Source organism: Scyliorhinus canicula, chromosome 7 (genome assembly GCF_902713615.1).
Source record: "Scyliorhinus canicula chromosome 7, sScyCan1.1, whole genome shotgun sequence".
Taxonomy (NCBI): Eukaryota; Metazoa; Chordata; class Chondrichthyes; order Carcharhiniformes; family Scyliorhinidae; genus Scyliorhinus; species Scyliorhinus canicula.
The window spans coordinates 55661975-55675771 of NC_052152.1; the positions used below are offsets into that span (position 1 = coordinate 55661975).

Below are 13797 nucleotides of genomic sequence, written 5' to 3' on the forward strand. Positions count from 1 at the left end.
TCCCACCCTGCACCACATGCCATTATGACCGAGTGCCCAGGTCACTCGAGCCATCAGCTATCCACCCCCTGGGCTCCATTAGTCTGACTGTCTAACGTTATTTTCTGTTTCTTCTTCCCGGCCCCTTTGGGAGAAGGCCGTGCTCAACCGCCGGAAGCAGAAGACAGGAGAGGAACCGCTGGACTGCAGCCCCTCACTGTGGCTGAGCAGAGGATCCTGGATGTGGTCGGTGGCCCGCAGATCGCAGAGATGGAGCTCGGGCAAGGAAGTGAGACCCCGCTTAGTTGCGGGTCTCCACCCTGCCCCCAGTCAGTGTCACAGCAGTGCCCCCCCCCCGGTGTGCTGGGCACCAACGCACCAACGCTGAAAGCAGCTCGGACACCAGCCTTCCATTGGAGACCCTGGGGCTCGGGCCAGAGGATGACAGTGATTTTCCGTCACAGCTGTCTCCAGAGACACTCACCTTGATTGGGCATGTAATTGAAGAGGCTACTGGGACACTATTTGGTGCGCATTACACAGCTGACTCGGTACAGCAGGTGGAGGTAGGAGCACCCAAGGGGATGGACGGTAAGACGGCATGCTAATGCCAGGAACTAGCTGCCATTCAGACGTTCTCGAGTTCCTGGAACAAACAGTCCCATCAATCATGGAGATAGAACATAGAACAGTACAGCACAGAACAGGCCCTTCGGCCCTCGATGTTGTGCCGAACAATGATCACCCCACTTAAACCCACATAACCCGTATACCCGTAACCCAACAATCCCCCCATTAACCTTACACTACGGGCAATTTAGCATGGCCAATCCACCTAACCCGCACATCTTTGGACTGTGGGAGGAAACCGGAGCACCCGGACGAAACCCACGCGCACACGGGGAGGACGTGCAGACTCCACACAGACAGTGACCCAGCCGGGAATCGAACCTGGGACCCTGGAGCTGTGAAGCATTGATGCTAACCACCATGCTACCGTGAGGCCCCCGTGATGCAGTTGCAAAGCCAGGGACTACATGGGGGATTGTTGCTGACCATCCATCACCTGCAGGCACAATTGGAGGAGTCCAATCGTGTGCAGGATCAAGAGGTGGTGTCGACAATGCCAACACTGCATGGGTCGCACCCATGGTGGAGGCATTGGGGGCGACGGTTTCAACTATGGATCGGCATGTTCAAGGCCTGGGGCGTTCTGTGCAGGCGCTGACCGAGGCCCAGGACATGGTTGCCGTCTCACAGGTGACCATGGCCAGAGCCACGTGAAAATTGCAGCGGCGCTCCTGATCGTGGCCCAGTCCCAGCTGGCCATGGCTGGAAACATTAGCGGCATTTCCCAGGCACTGGGTGAAATGGCCCAGACACAGGGAGGTGGCCCAGTCCCAGAGGGAGATGGCGCAGTCACTGGCTGATGTGACACAAACCCAGAAGGTGGTGGCACAGTCACAGCGTGATGGTCCACTCCCTGTATTCCATGGCCACGAGTGTGAAGACCCTTGCCGAGACCCGAGGGGGCCTCCAGGAGTGTTACTGCCAAGTGGCGGGGGAGCCTCAGGTGATAACTCCTCGCGCATCCCTGTCCTATGGAGTAGCCCAGGGACCAAGGGACCATCGGGCACCCCGAGGGAGGAGGAGGTGATGGGGCCTGTGCCGGGGAGCTACCGAAATACTGCACACCTCGGACACCTCTCTTTCTCTCTTCCCCCCCCCTCCCCCCAATGCCTTGCGCATCTGGTGGACAGCGGGATGAGCGAGGTGGAATCACGCCACCCGGGGCACCCGAGCAGCTGCCAAGCCCATCCAGGTCCGGTGGCCTAGAAGACGCCTGCAAACGGTGACCCAGACCTCGGGGCAGGAATCACAGATGGCCGCTTCTGCTGTACCATCGGGAGAGGCCCGTAAGGCCAGGAAGTTAGACACTAGTTATGTTGGCACGGGTGCAAGACACAATTTAGTCATAGCGGCTAGGGCACAAATCTGTATATATTTGTACACATTAAACACCTGTTGCCACAGTTACAACCTGCCTCGGTGCTCTGTCAGATGGGTGTGAGGGGTACTCTGGCTAGTGGTGGAGATGGGGGGCGCGACTGGGCGGACCCTGTAGGTAGCCTGGGCTCCACACACCCCCGACCGTCCCCCACCACTGCTACCCCTGGGATTTGATGGGACCATGTGATGGAATGGTCAGCTTACGTGCAAAGATCATCCAGGTGGATGGTGGAAAGTGCTACCGTGGGCAGAATCATAGAATTTACAGTGCACAAGGAGGCCATTTGGCCCATCGAGTCTGCACCAGCCCTTGGAAAGAGCACCCTACCCAAGCCCACACTATCCCCGTAACGCAGTAACCCCACCTCACCATTTTGGACACTAAGGGCAATTTATCATGACCAATCCACCTAACCTGCACATCTTTGGACAGTGGCAGGAAACCGGAGCACCCGGAAGAAACCCACGCAGACATAGGGAGAACATGCAGACTCTGCACAGACAGCCATCCAAGCCGGGAATCGAACCTGGGACCCTGGAGCTGTGAAAGAACTGTGCTAACCACTGTGCTACCATGCTGCCCCAAAGTCAGAAGTGTTGGCTACCTGGGTCCTATGTCCACCCATCCTCCTCCTCCAGCACACCACCTCTCGGCTGCGCGATTTTGTGGAGGACGCAGCAGGCCGCTACGATGCAGGCGACTCTCTCAGCCTCATATTGGAAGGCCCCTCCAGAAGGGTCCAGGTACCTAATCCGCATCTTCAGGAGGCCGGCGCAGCACTCGATCACACCCCTGACCACAACCGCAGCGGATAACCTTGTTGCCCAAGAGCCAACACCCCCAGCTGGGGCAGGAGGGGGTAGGCGGGCGGCGTCTCGAACATGTCAGGAATTGTCGAATGTGCCAGGATGAAGGCATCATGCACGCTGCCTGGGTATCGGGCGCAGATGTGTATGATACGCAACTGATGGTCACATATTAGCTGCACGTTTATCGAATGGAACCCCTTTTGGTTTGTGTAGAGCGGCCTGTCATCTGCAGGTACTCGAAGGGGGACATCACCCCCGTCGATCTCCCCATGGACTGGGGCATCCTGGCGATGGTGGCAGACCCCATTGTCTGGGCATCCTGGTGGGCTTGGTCTACTTTGAAATGGATGTAAGATCCACCTGGGCATATAAGGTATATAGGGTCTGTGTCAGGTCCCCACTTGGCACCTGGAAGGACCCCTTCGCATAAACGTTGAGGGTGACTATCACCACTGGAAACGGGTGTCCTCCCCCCCATACTCCCGCAATGCCAGGTGTACCATCAGCTGGCAGATATGTTGCACTGTCTCCCTGCTCAGCCGGAGTCTTCGGCCTGCCCAGTCCGGCAGGCCCTCGAATGACGGTGCCGGTACACACGAGGCCTCATGCACAACTTCCTTGGCCCCTCCTCCTCCTCTGTCTGTTGGGCACCAGCACTCCAACCTGTCCCTCTGCTGCACGCTCCACTGCTGCATGTTCTGCTTCTGCAGCTTCCTCCTCCTCCTCGGGCAGTGCCCACTCATACAGCCGCAGGCCATCCCCCAGGGCGATGGCAACTAGCAGGAAGGCCACCATTGCTGGTTGAATTTCAATATCCATTGGCTGAAGGTGGTGAAAGGCCGACATGTTAGCTGGGTGTGTACCTCTGTGCCCAACTAGGTCCAAGGGCTCATGGTGGCCCCAGTTGGCACCTCGTGCCTCCCTTCCCCCTGCACCCCTGACCCTGCCGGTGGCCGGCACTGTGGGGGCCTCTGGCCCTGGTGCCTGTCCGTGACCGTCGGCTGGCAATGCCCTCACCAGTCGCATGCACCGTAGCCCCCGTGGGGGCTACTGTTGGTATTGCCCTGGGTGGGCAGAACCAGGGGCCAAGGTGGGTGACGCAGCAAAATGGCCACGGTAATCGTGGTCCATGCCTGGGCACTGCCCCAGTCCTGCGGGGGGTCACGCAGGCCACTGGGCCTGTGCCCCACCCGACCTCAGCCAGCCCGGCCAGTGTCCGGCCTGGCAGACCGCTCCTGCTCCTCTGTGTCCTACCTCCTCTCTCCTTCATCAGCCACCATGCCAGTTTCACAATTTTTTGATAGCTCAAGTGAACTGCGTTATCAGGAACCCGGCCCATCGGAGGAAGAGAATCGTAAAGGCTCCGGAGAATACTGGGTCGGGCCTGCTAATTATATGAAAACAGTGTTTACTGTACGTAGGACAGGATGGAGAAGCTTTGGGAGATACAGAGATATTCTGAGAGATAAGAAAATACTGCCATTAGGGAGGAGGATCTCTGATTGGTGTGGGCTCCTGACCATGATATATGGGGTGGAACCATGGTCAACTACAAAATATATAGAACAAAAGCTGTGCATAGAACAATGCACAGAAACAATGGAAAGTTCGATTTATACATATCCATTCGGGATAAAATTAGTTGCAACGAAATATGCCAGAAAACTGGAGTTCAGGACATAATTCAGAAGATAAAAGAAGTTAAATGATGATGGGCCGGGCATGTTGCTCCACAAAATTCTAACAGGTGTATAAAAAGGTTAATGAAGTGGCACCAATAACAAGAAAGAGAAGGGAGACTGAGAAGATGAACAGTAGGGAATACAGATTAAACATAAGGCATGAGGAGGGCTACATCCTCCACTGGATGAACGCAGTGAAAATGATGATACTGATCAGTCATTCCTGGAGGATCCTTGACTATGAGATCATTAATTAATCCTGTCTCATTACACGGTAGAACAGTGGTTAGCACTGTTGCTTCACAGCGCCAGGGACCCAGGTTTGATTCCCGGCTTGGGTCACTGTCTGTGTGGAGTCTGCATGTTCCCCCTGTGTCTGCGTGGGTTTCCTCCGGGTGCTCCACTTTCGTCCCACAAGTCCTGAAAGACGTGCTTATGTGGTGAATTGAACATTCTGAATTCTCCCTCAGTGAATCCAAACAGGTGCCGTAGACTGGGGGATTCTCACAGTAACTTCATTGCAGTGATAATGTAAGCTTACTTGTGACACTAATAAATATTATTGTTATTAAATTATTATTACTATGTCCAAAATAGCCTGTTTCCTGGTTCGATCCACAAGATATTGTTCTAAGAAACTGTCCTGAAGACACTCATCCCAAGGCTACCTTTACCAATTTGATTTTTTCCAATCTATATGAATATTAAAATTTTCCAGTACCTTTCTTCAAAGGCATTGTTATTTTTTTTGTTTATATGGCCTAGAGTGTAGCTACTGTTGGGGGGAGGGTGCTATATAGATCGCCACTGGTGACTTATTCCCTTAACCACCACTCTAACTAATTCTACATCTTGATCTTGTGAATCAAGATCAGTTCGCAGGACCGCAAAACCCCTTTATTAACAGAGCTGCAACATCTCCTTTAATTTTCTTTGTATCTCTTAGAGATGTCAAATATCTGAATATTCCGTTGCCACCCACTGTGACCTTTGCAACCGCATCTTTGTGATGACTTTCATATAATCGGCATTTATTTCTATTTAAACCATCAATTTGTCGAGTTTGTGCTGTGTGCACACAGATAAAGAGCCTGGAGTTCTGTCTTTTTATTGTTTTTCCCTATTCTAACCCTATTTGCTGGCCCACTCTTATGTTTATACACGGTCTCCCTTCCTGTCACACTCTAGTTATTCTTGCCTATATCTCTATCTCTACCCTGCACCATTACCTTGCCCTTTCTAACTTCCTCACTTTCCCCTTAACTGAATTTCCACCGCCTCCCCCATCATAGAAAGCACCCTATTTGGCTGCATCACAGCCTGGAATGGCAACTGCTCGGCCCAGAACCGCAAGAAACTTCAGACAGTCGTGAACACAGCCCAGTCCATCACACGAACCTGTCTCCCATCCATTGACTCCATCTACACCTCCCGCTCCCTGGGAAAAGCGGGCAGCATAATCAGCAGGCATGGGAGGATGTGCAAACTCCACACAAACACTGACTCAGGGCCAGGACCGAACCTGGGAACTCAGCACTGTGAGGAAGTAGTTCTAACCATTGCGCCACTGCCGCCCAATATTAATGTTTTTTTAATGCTGTTTTCACTCATGCAGAAAAATGTCCTAGCTCTCATCTGATATGGTTGCCTCAAAGGTTGTACCATGTTCAAATCCCAGAAACTTTAAAAAAAATAAGCAACCGATAGAACAATTTAAGATCAAGGCAAAGGGTATCTGCTGCCCGAAGGGTAAGCAGTTCCAGAAATAAATAGCTAAACACATATTGGATAAATTTGGAGATTATTTGTTAAATTTATGTGGTGCAAAAGTGCACATAGTGTCTCAGATGATTAACTCGCAATGTGTTGCATTCTCCTTTTTCAAATAACAATGACATTTGAAATTTAACTTTTTCACCAATTTCTTCAAATTTTAAATCCAATCAAAGTTGTATTAAATGACTTGCTTTTGGTACTGAGAAAGAAGTATGTATTGTATATATCTGTAGTACCTTAAAACATTTATTGCCTATCCCTAATTAACCTTGAATGGAGTGGCTTGCAAGGCCATTTCAATGGGCATTTAAGGGTCAACCACATTGCTCTAGGTCTGGAGTCATGTGTAGGCCAGACCAGGTAAGGACTAGATTTCCTTCCCTGGGCTAAGTGGCTTACTTCTGGTCTTGTGGTTTCATAATATAATGTAATAACCGTTTATTGTCACAAGAAGGCTTCAATGAAGTTACTGTGAAAATCCCCCAGTTGCCACATTCCGGCGCCTGTTCGGGGAGGCCAGTATAGGAATTGAACCTGCGCTGCTGGCATTGTTCTGCATTGTAAACCAGCTATTTAGACCACTGTGCTAAATCAGCCCCTGGTTTCATCATTCGATTTTTTAATTCCAGACTTTTTTTATTGACTTCAAATTTCACCACCTGTCATGGTGGGATTTGACCCCTGGTCCCCAAAGCATCACCTGAATCTCTGGAATTATCTTTCACAAGTCCAGTGATAATACTGCTACGTCATCACTGTATCCAAAACAAATCTGGCCTTAACAACACAAATTTAAAGTCACCCGTCAATATATAAGAAATAATCATGACAAGAAATGCAGAAATCAAGTTGGCTAAATTGTGCTTCCAGTCATGAGAGCTGAGATTGCTTGTGCCTTTAGTTTCACTTTGGCAAGTGTCAGTTTTTATTAAATGGTAGTATTCTTCTGGGTCAAAAGGTTTTGGGTCCAAGTCCAACTCCAGAGATTTGAGCACATAACTTAGGTTGATACTTCAATGCAGCACTTGGGAAATGCAGTATTCAGGGAGTGCAGTGCTGTCTGAGGTACCATCTTTCAGGTGGGATGTTAAATAGGTCAGTGTAAAACTTACGATGGTACTGTTCGAGGAAGTCCTCCTGGCATCTTGAACAATATTTGTTACTGAACCAACACCACTAAAATAGATAATTTAGTCTTTATCTTATGGTTGTTTGTGGAACATTAGTTATGAATAACCTGACTTTCAGTGTAACAGTGTTACCCTATTCAAAGTTATTTATTTAGCTAGGAAGTGGGTTGGGATATTTTGAAGCACTGTATAAATGCCAGTCTGAAGAGGTACTATTTTCAAACGTAGAAATTTTCAATATTTTTATGTGAAGTAATAGTTAACATACTCATTGTAATGAAGAACTAAACTCAGAATGGCTAACAAATGGACTCCATTTGAAGTGTGATGTATATTCTTGTTAATTTTGTTTTCAAATTTAGGAATACTGGCATTGCAGTTATGTTATTTAAAATGACAGATTTATTTAACTCCTATCTCTTAAAGTAACTTTATTTCAGACGAGATATTGAGTGAACTTATTTGAAAGGTAGAACTAAGCGTTACCCCCGATGGAAATCATTCCAAAAACCTGGAGCTCCCAAGTTTGTGGCTTGACATTATACCATTGAATAGATGGCATCCCAATCTACTCATCAGTTCTTTAAGTTTGAGCAGCACTGCAGTGTAAATGTAGCAGAATGTGGACCTTGTACCCCTCACATACAGAGAAGGTTTGCCCATACTGATCTAATGTTAATGAGCAAAGACTACATTGCTATAAAGGATAACGAGAACTCCATGGAGATCTCCTCAGTGTCCCTTTTCCTGTCTATCTCCATTACGAAAGGCACAGCTTAAATACAAGTTGTTGCTGCAGTGCTTAATTATTTTTGAAATTGACGGATTTTTGTAACACCTTAGACAGGCCAAGGAAGGTCATTTTCTTTGAGATTCTTTTTTAAAGAAACAACTAATTAACATTTTTCTCTCCTTTATTTTAAACTTTGTACTGAATTACAACACGTGACATTTAGACGTACTGCAGCTGCCCGTATTCAGGAGTTATTCAGAAGGAGAAAAGAAAAGAAGGAAATGGAGGAGCTAGAGACTCAAAACATAAGAAAACCTACATTTAAAATGGTATACAAAGGCCACCGTAACTCGAGAACAATGGTAAACAAATCTTGTAAAACTGTATTTCTAAAAAATATAAAAAGGCATTTTTGCTGTTGGAATACACAATGATAATTGACTGTCTTTGGGTTCAGATCAAAGAAGCCAACTTCTGGGGTAGTTATTATGTAATTAGTGGCTCAGACTGTGGCCACATATTCATCTGGGATCGGCAGACAGCTGAGTTACTGATGCTATTGGAAGCTGACAACCATGTGGTGAACTGTCTACAGCCTCATCCTTTTGATCCAAGTAAGTAGTCATCTCATCTGCAAAAAGAAGGAATATTTTTCCCTGCATTATGGAGTACTAATAATGAAATCTGACAATTCTGCTGAAGTACTAAGAGGAAATATGAGGGGACCATTGTTAGAAGGCAAATGCACTACATGGTATAGCACTAAATAAACTACAATGACCAGACCCATTCTCTGGTTTCCACTCAGCCAGTTTCAACTGGGGCAACACCATTATCAGCACAATGTTCAAATTAAGCATTTGGAATCATTGCAATTTAGTTTCCGCTTGGCATTTACTGTGTAGTATAAATTGGCTGATGAGGGAGGGGGGATGGTGGAATTCAACCCTGGCCTGTTTTTGAAGAGATGGGGTAAGACTCCCTTCTCCAGGGGTCTTCCTTTGACATCTGGCTCAGGGCCAGATTTAACTAAATTTACTTTGTAGCATTGGTGATAAGGGAAATTTTACAGAGAATCCTGTTTGGCCTCCGCGTTCCCAGGTGAGGGAGAGAAAAGAATAGCTAAAGTTTGCAATTCTGGTCACTACCGAGTAAGCTCTGAGTGAGGACAGAGATGGAATGTGGTGCCATTGGTTGAATACGCAGATGACATTTACTGTCCAGGTCACTTGAGCAAGTTGCTGGATGAGTTTCCTCTTGTAGAACTGTACTGTATTATATGTTCCTGCCTCTGGGAGAAAACGGACAAGCGAAAATTTTGAAAAGCAAAAATATAATGAAGAAAGTGTGTCACAGCATTCCTTAAAAAAAAAGCATCTTTCTTCCTACCTTGTGATTTATTTCTTAAAACCTCTCTTTCTAAGCTATAATTATATGCAACTTTCAATAGCAAGAATGGAAATTGTAAGCAACATTCCTTATGAGCTAATAGTTGAAAAGAACATAACTGATTGGGCCCTGATCCAGATTACAAAGGTCCTTAAATTTAGCATCTATCTCCAAAGAGTTTAAGGCCTTAATAAAGCTAAACGTTTATCTTAATATAGCCATTTCTGCCTATTGTTGTTTGAGAGGATTTCCTTCATTGTTCTCAAATTTAATTCAACAGTGGTCTTGATATTAAAAGTTATATATGCATTGAACTTGGAATCAGATTCCGTATGTACACTGATGACATCAAGCTCTATATCTCCCCCAACTTTCCCACCTCTTCAACCCCATGACAGCGGCTTAGTTGTCAAAGGACCCATCTGAACATCCAGTCCTGATTGAGCAATAACTTAGTCCAGTTCAACATTAAGAAAATACAGAGCCATCGTCTTTGATCTTCCCTTATTTTTTCACCAAATCTATCTGTCCATGTCTGGTTATTATATCCTGTTCAACTCTGAGCTGAATTTAAGAATTCCTATCTTTTCAATCACAAAGTTATTTACACATCTTTACACTATTGTCTACCTTTGCTCAGTAAACCCTTTTGCCACTGAGAAATTCTCATATGTCATCTCTCCAGATTCAATTCTCTCAAAAGTCTTGGTTAACCTCCATCTTCCACTGTCCATGAACTCCAAGTTGTTCCAAACTCTGCTACGTGTATCTTTCCCATATTAAGTGGTGCGAGCCCATCAGGGTAGCATGGTGGTTACCATAAATGCTTCACAGCTCCAGGGTCCCAGGTTCGATTCCCGGCTGGGTCACTGTCTGTCTGGAGTCTGCACGTCCTCCCCCTGTGTGCATGGGTTTCCTCCGGGTGCTCCGGTTTCCTCCCACAGTCCAAAGATGTGCGGGTTAGGTGGATTGGCCATGCTAAATTGCCCGTAGTGTCCTAATAAAAGTAGGGTTAAGGGGGAGGTTGTTGGGTTACGGGTATAGGGTGGATCCGTTTGAGTAGGGTGATCATGGCTCGGCACAACATTGAGGGCCGAAGGGCCTGTTCTGTGCTGTACTGTTCTATGTTCTATAACCTCATTCTCATTGATCTACATCAATTCCCATCCTTCTAGTGCATTAACTATAAAGTCTTCATCCTCGTATCAATCAATGACTTCATTCCAAAATCTCCCAAAACACTCTTGTGCCTTTCTCCACTTTCTCCAGTATTGGTGACAAAGTTTACCACTGATGGGTCCTGCCCTCTGAAATTCCCTCCTTTGAACCTCCCTCCTCTCTACTTCATTGTTTTAATAGCCCTTCTCAAAACCCATATTCAACACCTGTTATCACCTTCTAACTCTTCTGACTTGCTATCTGACCTCCTTATCCCAAGCTGTGAAGAACTTTAGGACTTTTTTTCACATTGAAGACATATTGCAAATTGTTGTTCCTCCTTCTCAATATCACCTCCCGCTACATAATCTTCCCTCTCCTCTTTACCTTCTGTTCATCTTTTTCCTCACCCACTACTTCACACATCTTATGTCAGTTTTGGCACAGTTGGTAGCATACTGCATCAGAGGTTGTGAATTCACCCCAACACCAAAAAAACACCATGTAACCTAGGCTGGTACTTCAGTGCATACACTGGTGGGAGATGACTTTCAGATGAAGCATCAAACCGAAGCCCCTGTCTGCCAACTTGTGTGGATGTAAAAGATCCCACAGAATTATTTCAAAGAAGAGTGGGCTGTTATCTCTGGTGCCCTGATGAACATTTATCCCTCAATAAACATAACTAAAAACAAATTATCTGGTCATTGTCGCATTGTTGTTTGTTGGACATTGTTATGTGCAAATTGGTTGCTGCATTTCTTACTTTGCAACAGTGTCTACACTTCAAAAAGTATTTCACTTACAATAAAGTGCTTTGAGATTTTAAGGTTGTGAAAGCTGCTCTATAAATACAAGTTTTTTTTCTCCTCCGCCTTCTCTTCCTTACCTATCTTCCTCCTCACCATCCTTTTGGCTTTTCAAAAAGTTTCTAAAATCTTTTTGAAAAAGTAGAGCAATATCTAGGTTTATTTCAACAAAAGACAGTGGGAGTGGGTGATCGCACTTGGAAAGAGAGATGTGATGTTGGCCTTTGTTCTGCCATTCACACATTTAAATCTCATTATGTGCCACTATCAGCACCTTTCTTAGCCTTAATCAGCGCTATTTACATTCCTTTTATCTTTTGTCCTCAACATCTTTGTCAGTCTCCACCTATCGCTGGCCCCCTATTCACCCCACCGCTCCATTCCCTTCCCCCCCCCCCCCCCCCCCCCCCCAACTACAGTATAAATCTGACCCTATTTCCAGTTCTCTCCAGCTTTGACAAAGGGTCACCCAGACTCAATGTTAGCTCCCTTTTCTCTCCACAGATGCTGTCAGACCTGCTGAAATTGTCCATATTTTCTGTTTTTGTTTATTATCTGTGATGTGGCCCAAATATTTTGCCTGCAATGTTCAAATCTTTTCTATTTTGGATACAGATAGTTATGACATCTGTATTTCTTATCAGAAATCACCTTTTTTTCAAGCAACCTGGCGCCAGATCAGGGTGGGGGGAAATGTTTTTGTCACACATCAAATACTTGAGTGCAGTAGAATTTTTACATATGGTATGAAGGACAAGACCTAAGTCAGCAGCTGAGGAGCGATGCCAGTTGCGCTAAATATGCAGTCCTTTATCAGACGTTCAGTGGTATATTGATGGCCCAAATACACTTGCATCAATAATGGGTGGGAGGAGTGAAAAATATATTCTGGTAATAATAGATATAACTAAAGGTATCAGAATCCTCTCTGGTGTTTTTCAATTGTTCTCTGTTGATGGGCTTAAATACAAATTATTGGGTAGTTGATGAATGAAAATTTGTATAGAGTCAATTATGAAGTTATCTCGGTCATGAAGTTCTGCTCCACAGATATATGAATAGGGAATGTTTAATGTTTATGGTATAATTGGAGTGCCACATAAGAGAAATTCTGTTCAAAGTATCAGCCCAAACTAATTGGCTGAGTATTAAACATGTATTATGGAATAGCAGATGCAGCAAGACAAAACCGATATATCCCTCTGATACATTTAGCAGCAACTCATTGGGGGACTGTAGTTCCTCTAGCTCTGCACCAACAGAAACATAATGGTGATAATCAAAGGCAATATTCTGGCGGGTAGCATTTGCATACCCTGCCTACCTGTCATCCTGATCACTGATGCTTCCCTCTCTGGATAGGATTTCCACCTGGGTACAGGGAACCTGAACATCATTTCAGTCCACCTGGCACAACAACAGGTTGGAACTTGGAGCAGTCTCGTTGAAACACAGCACTTCCATCTACAATATGCAGGTAAGTCTTCCTGTGGATACACAACACCACAGTGATCTGGTGCCTCAACAAGTAGGGAGGCACTTGGTCCTGAATTCTGTACAAAGTCGCCCTGGAATTAAGATAATAATTTCCTTGCCCCAAATAGGCAAGCAGAGAAAGCTCAAAATTTGCTCAGCATCAGCATAATCCTATCCCATATCTGAATGGAGTAATTTCTATAATTTTCAGACCAGTTGTGTCGTCCACTCTTTCCATATCTGTACAGTTATTCAAAGTCTTAGGGCAGCCTAACATGAGGATCCTTTCTCGGACAAGGGCTATTCCTGTCCATTTCCCCAAACAAGTCCTCTGATTTTTACTAGCTGAATAAGGCACTTTGCTCAGTGTGTGGTGTATACTTTTACAGAATGACAATGACTAAATGTGAGGATTGCAATTTTTGTTCCAAAGCAAGGTCTTGGGGTGGAAACCATCATTATAGACTGTTCTAATTCTAATAGCCGTAATCACCATCAGCGATGTTTCATCCATGAAATATAATGGGCAAATAAAATGGGTATAGTGTGTTTATGTGTAACTTGGGTAACTTGAACTTGGCGTACATTTGTGTATGAGATTTGGCAGAAACTCTTACCTGCACCCCTCAATCTACTTCAATTTTTGCTCTTTCTATGCTCTTTATAACTTATCTCTGTACCCCTCCTAGACCTTGCTTCTATTGTCATGCCTCCTTCACTTTGCCATGTTCTGGTACTGTGCCCTCCCAATTCCTTACAATAACCGTTCATTACTACTCAATGTTTCTGTTCTCATGCTGCCATCCAAAGTTTGACTCTGATATAAAACTATAGTTTCCCTCTGT

At 45.8% G+C, this 13797-nt stretch overlaps 1 protein-coding gene across 4 annotated transcripts in view; it reads left to right on the forward strand.

The window, feature by feature from the left end:
* dcaf6 (ddb1 and cul4 associated factor 6) overlaps positions 1-13797 on the forward strand; it is a 191470-nt gene that overhangs the window by 156414 nt on the left and 21259 nt on the right. For all 4 annotated transcript variants that reach the window (XM_038802065.1, XM_038802067.1, XM_038802069.1 and 1 more), the window contains 2 exons: positions 8344-8482; positions 8578-8734. In XM_038802065.1, the coding sequence (XP_038657993.1) occupies positions 8344-8482; positions 8578-8734 (296 nt within the window). The remainder of the gene's footprint in view (positions 1-8343; positions 8483-8577; positions 8735-13797) is intronic.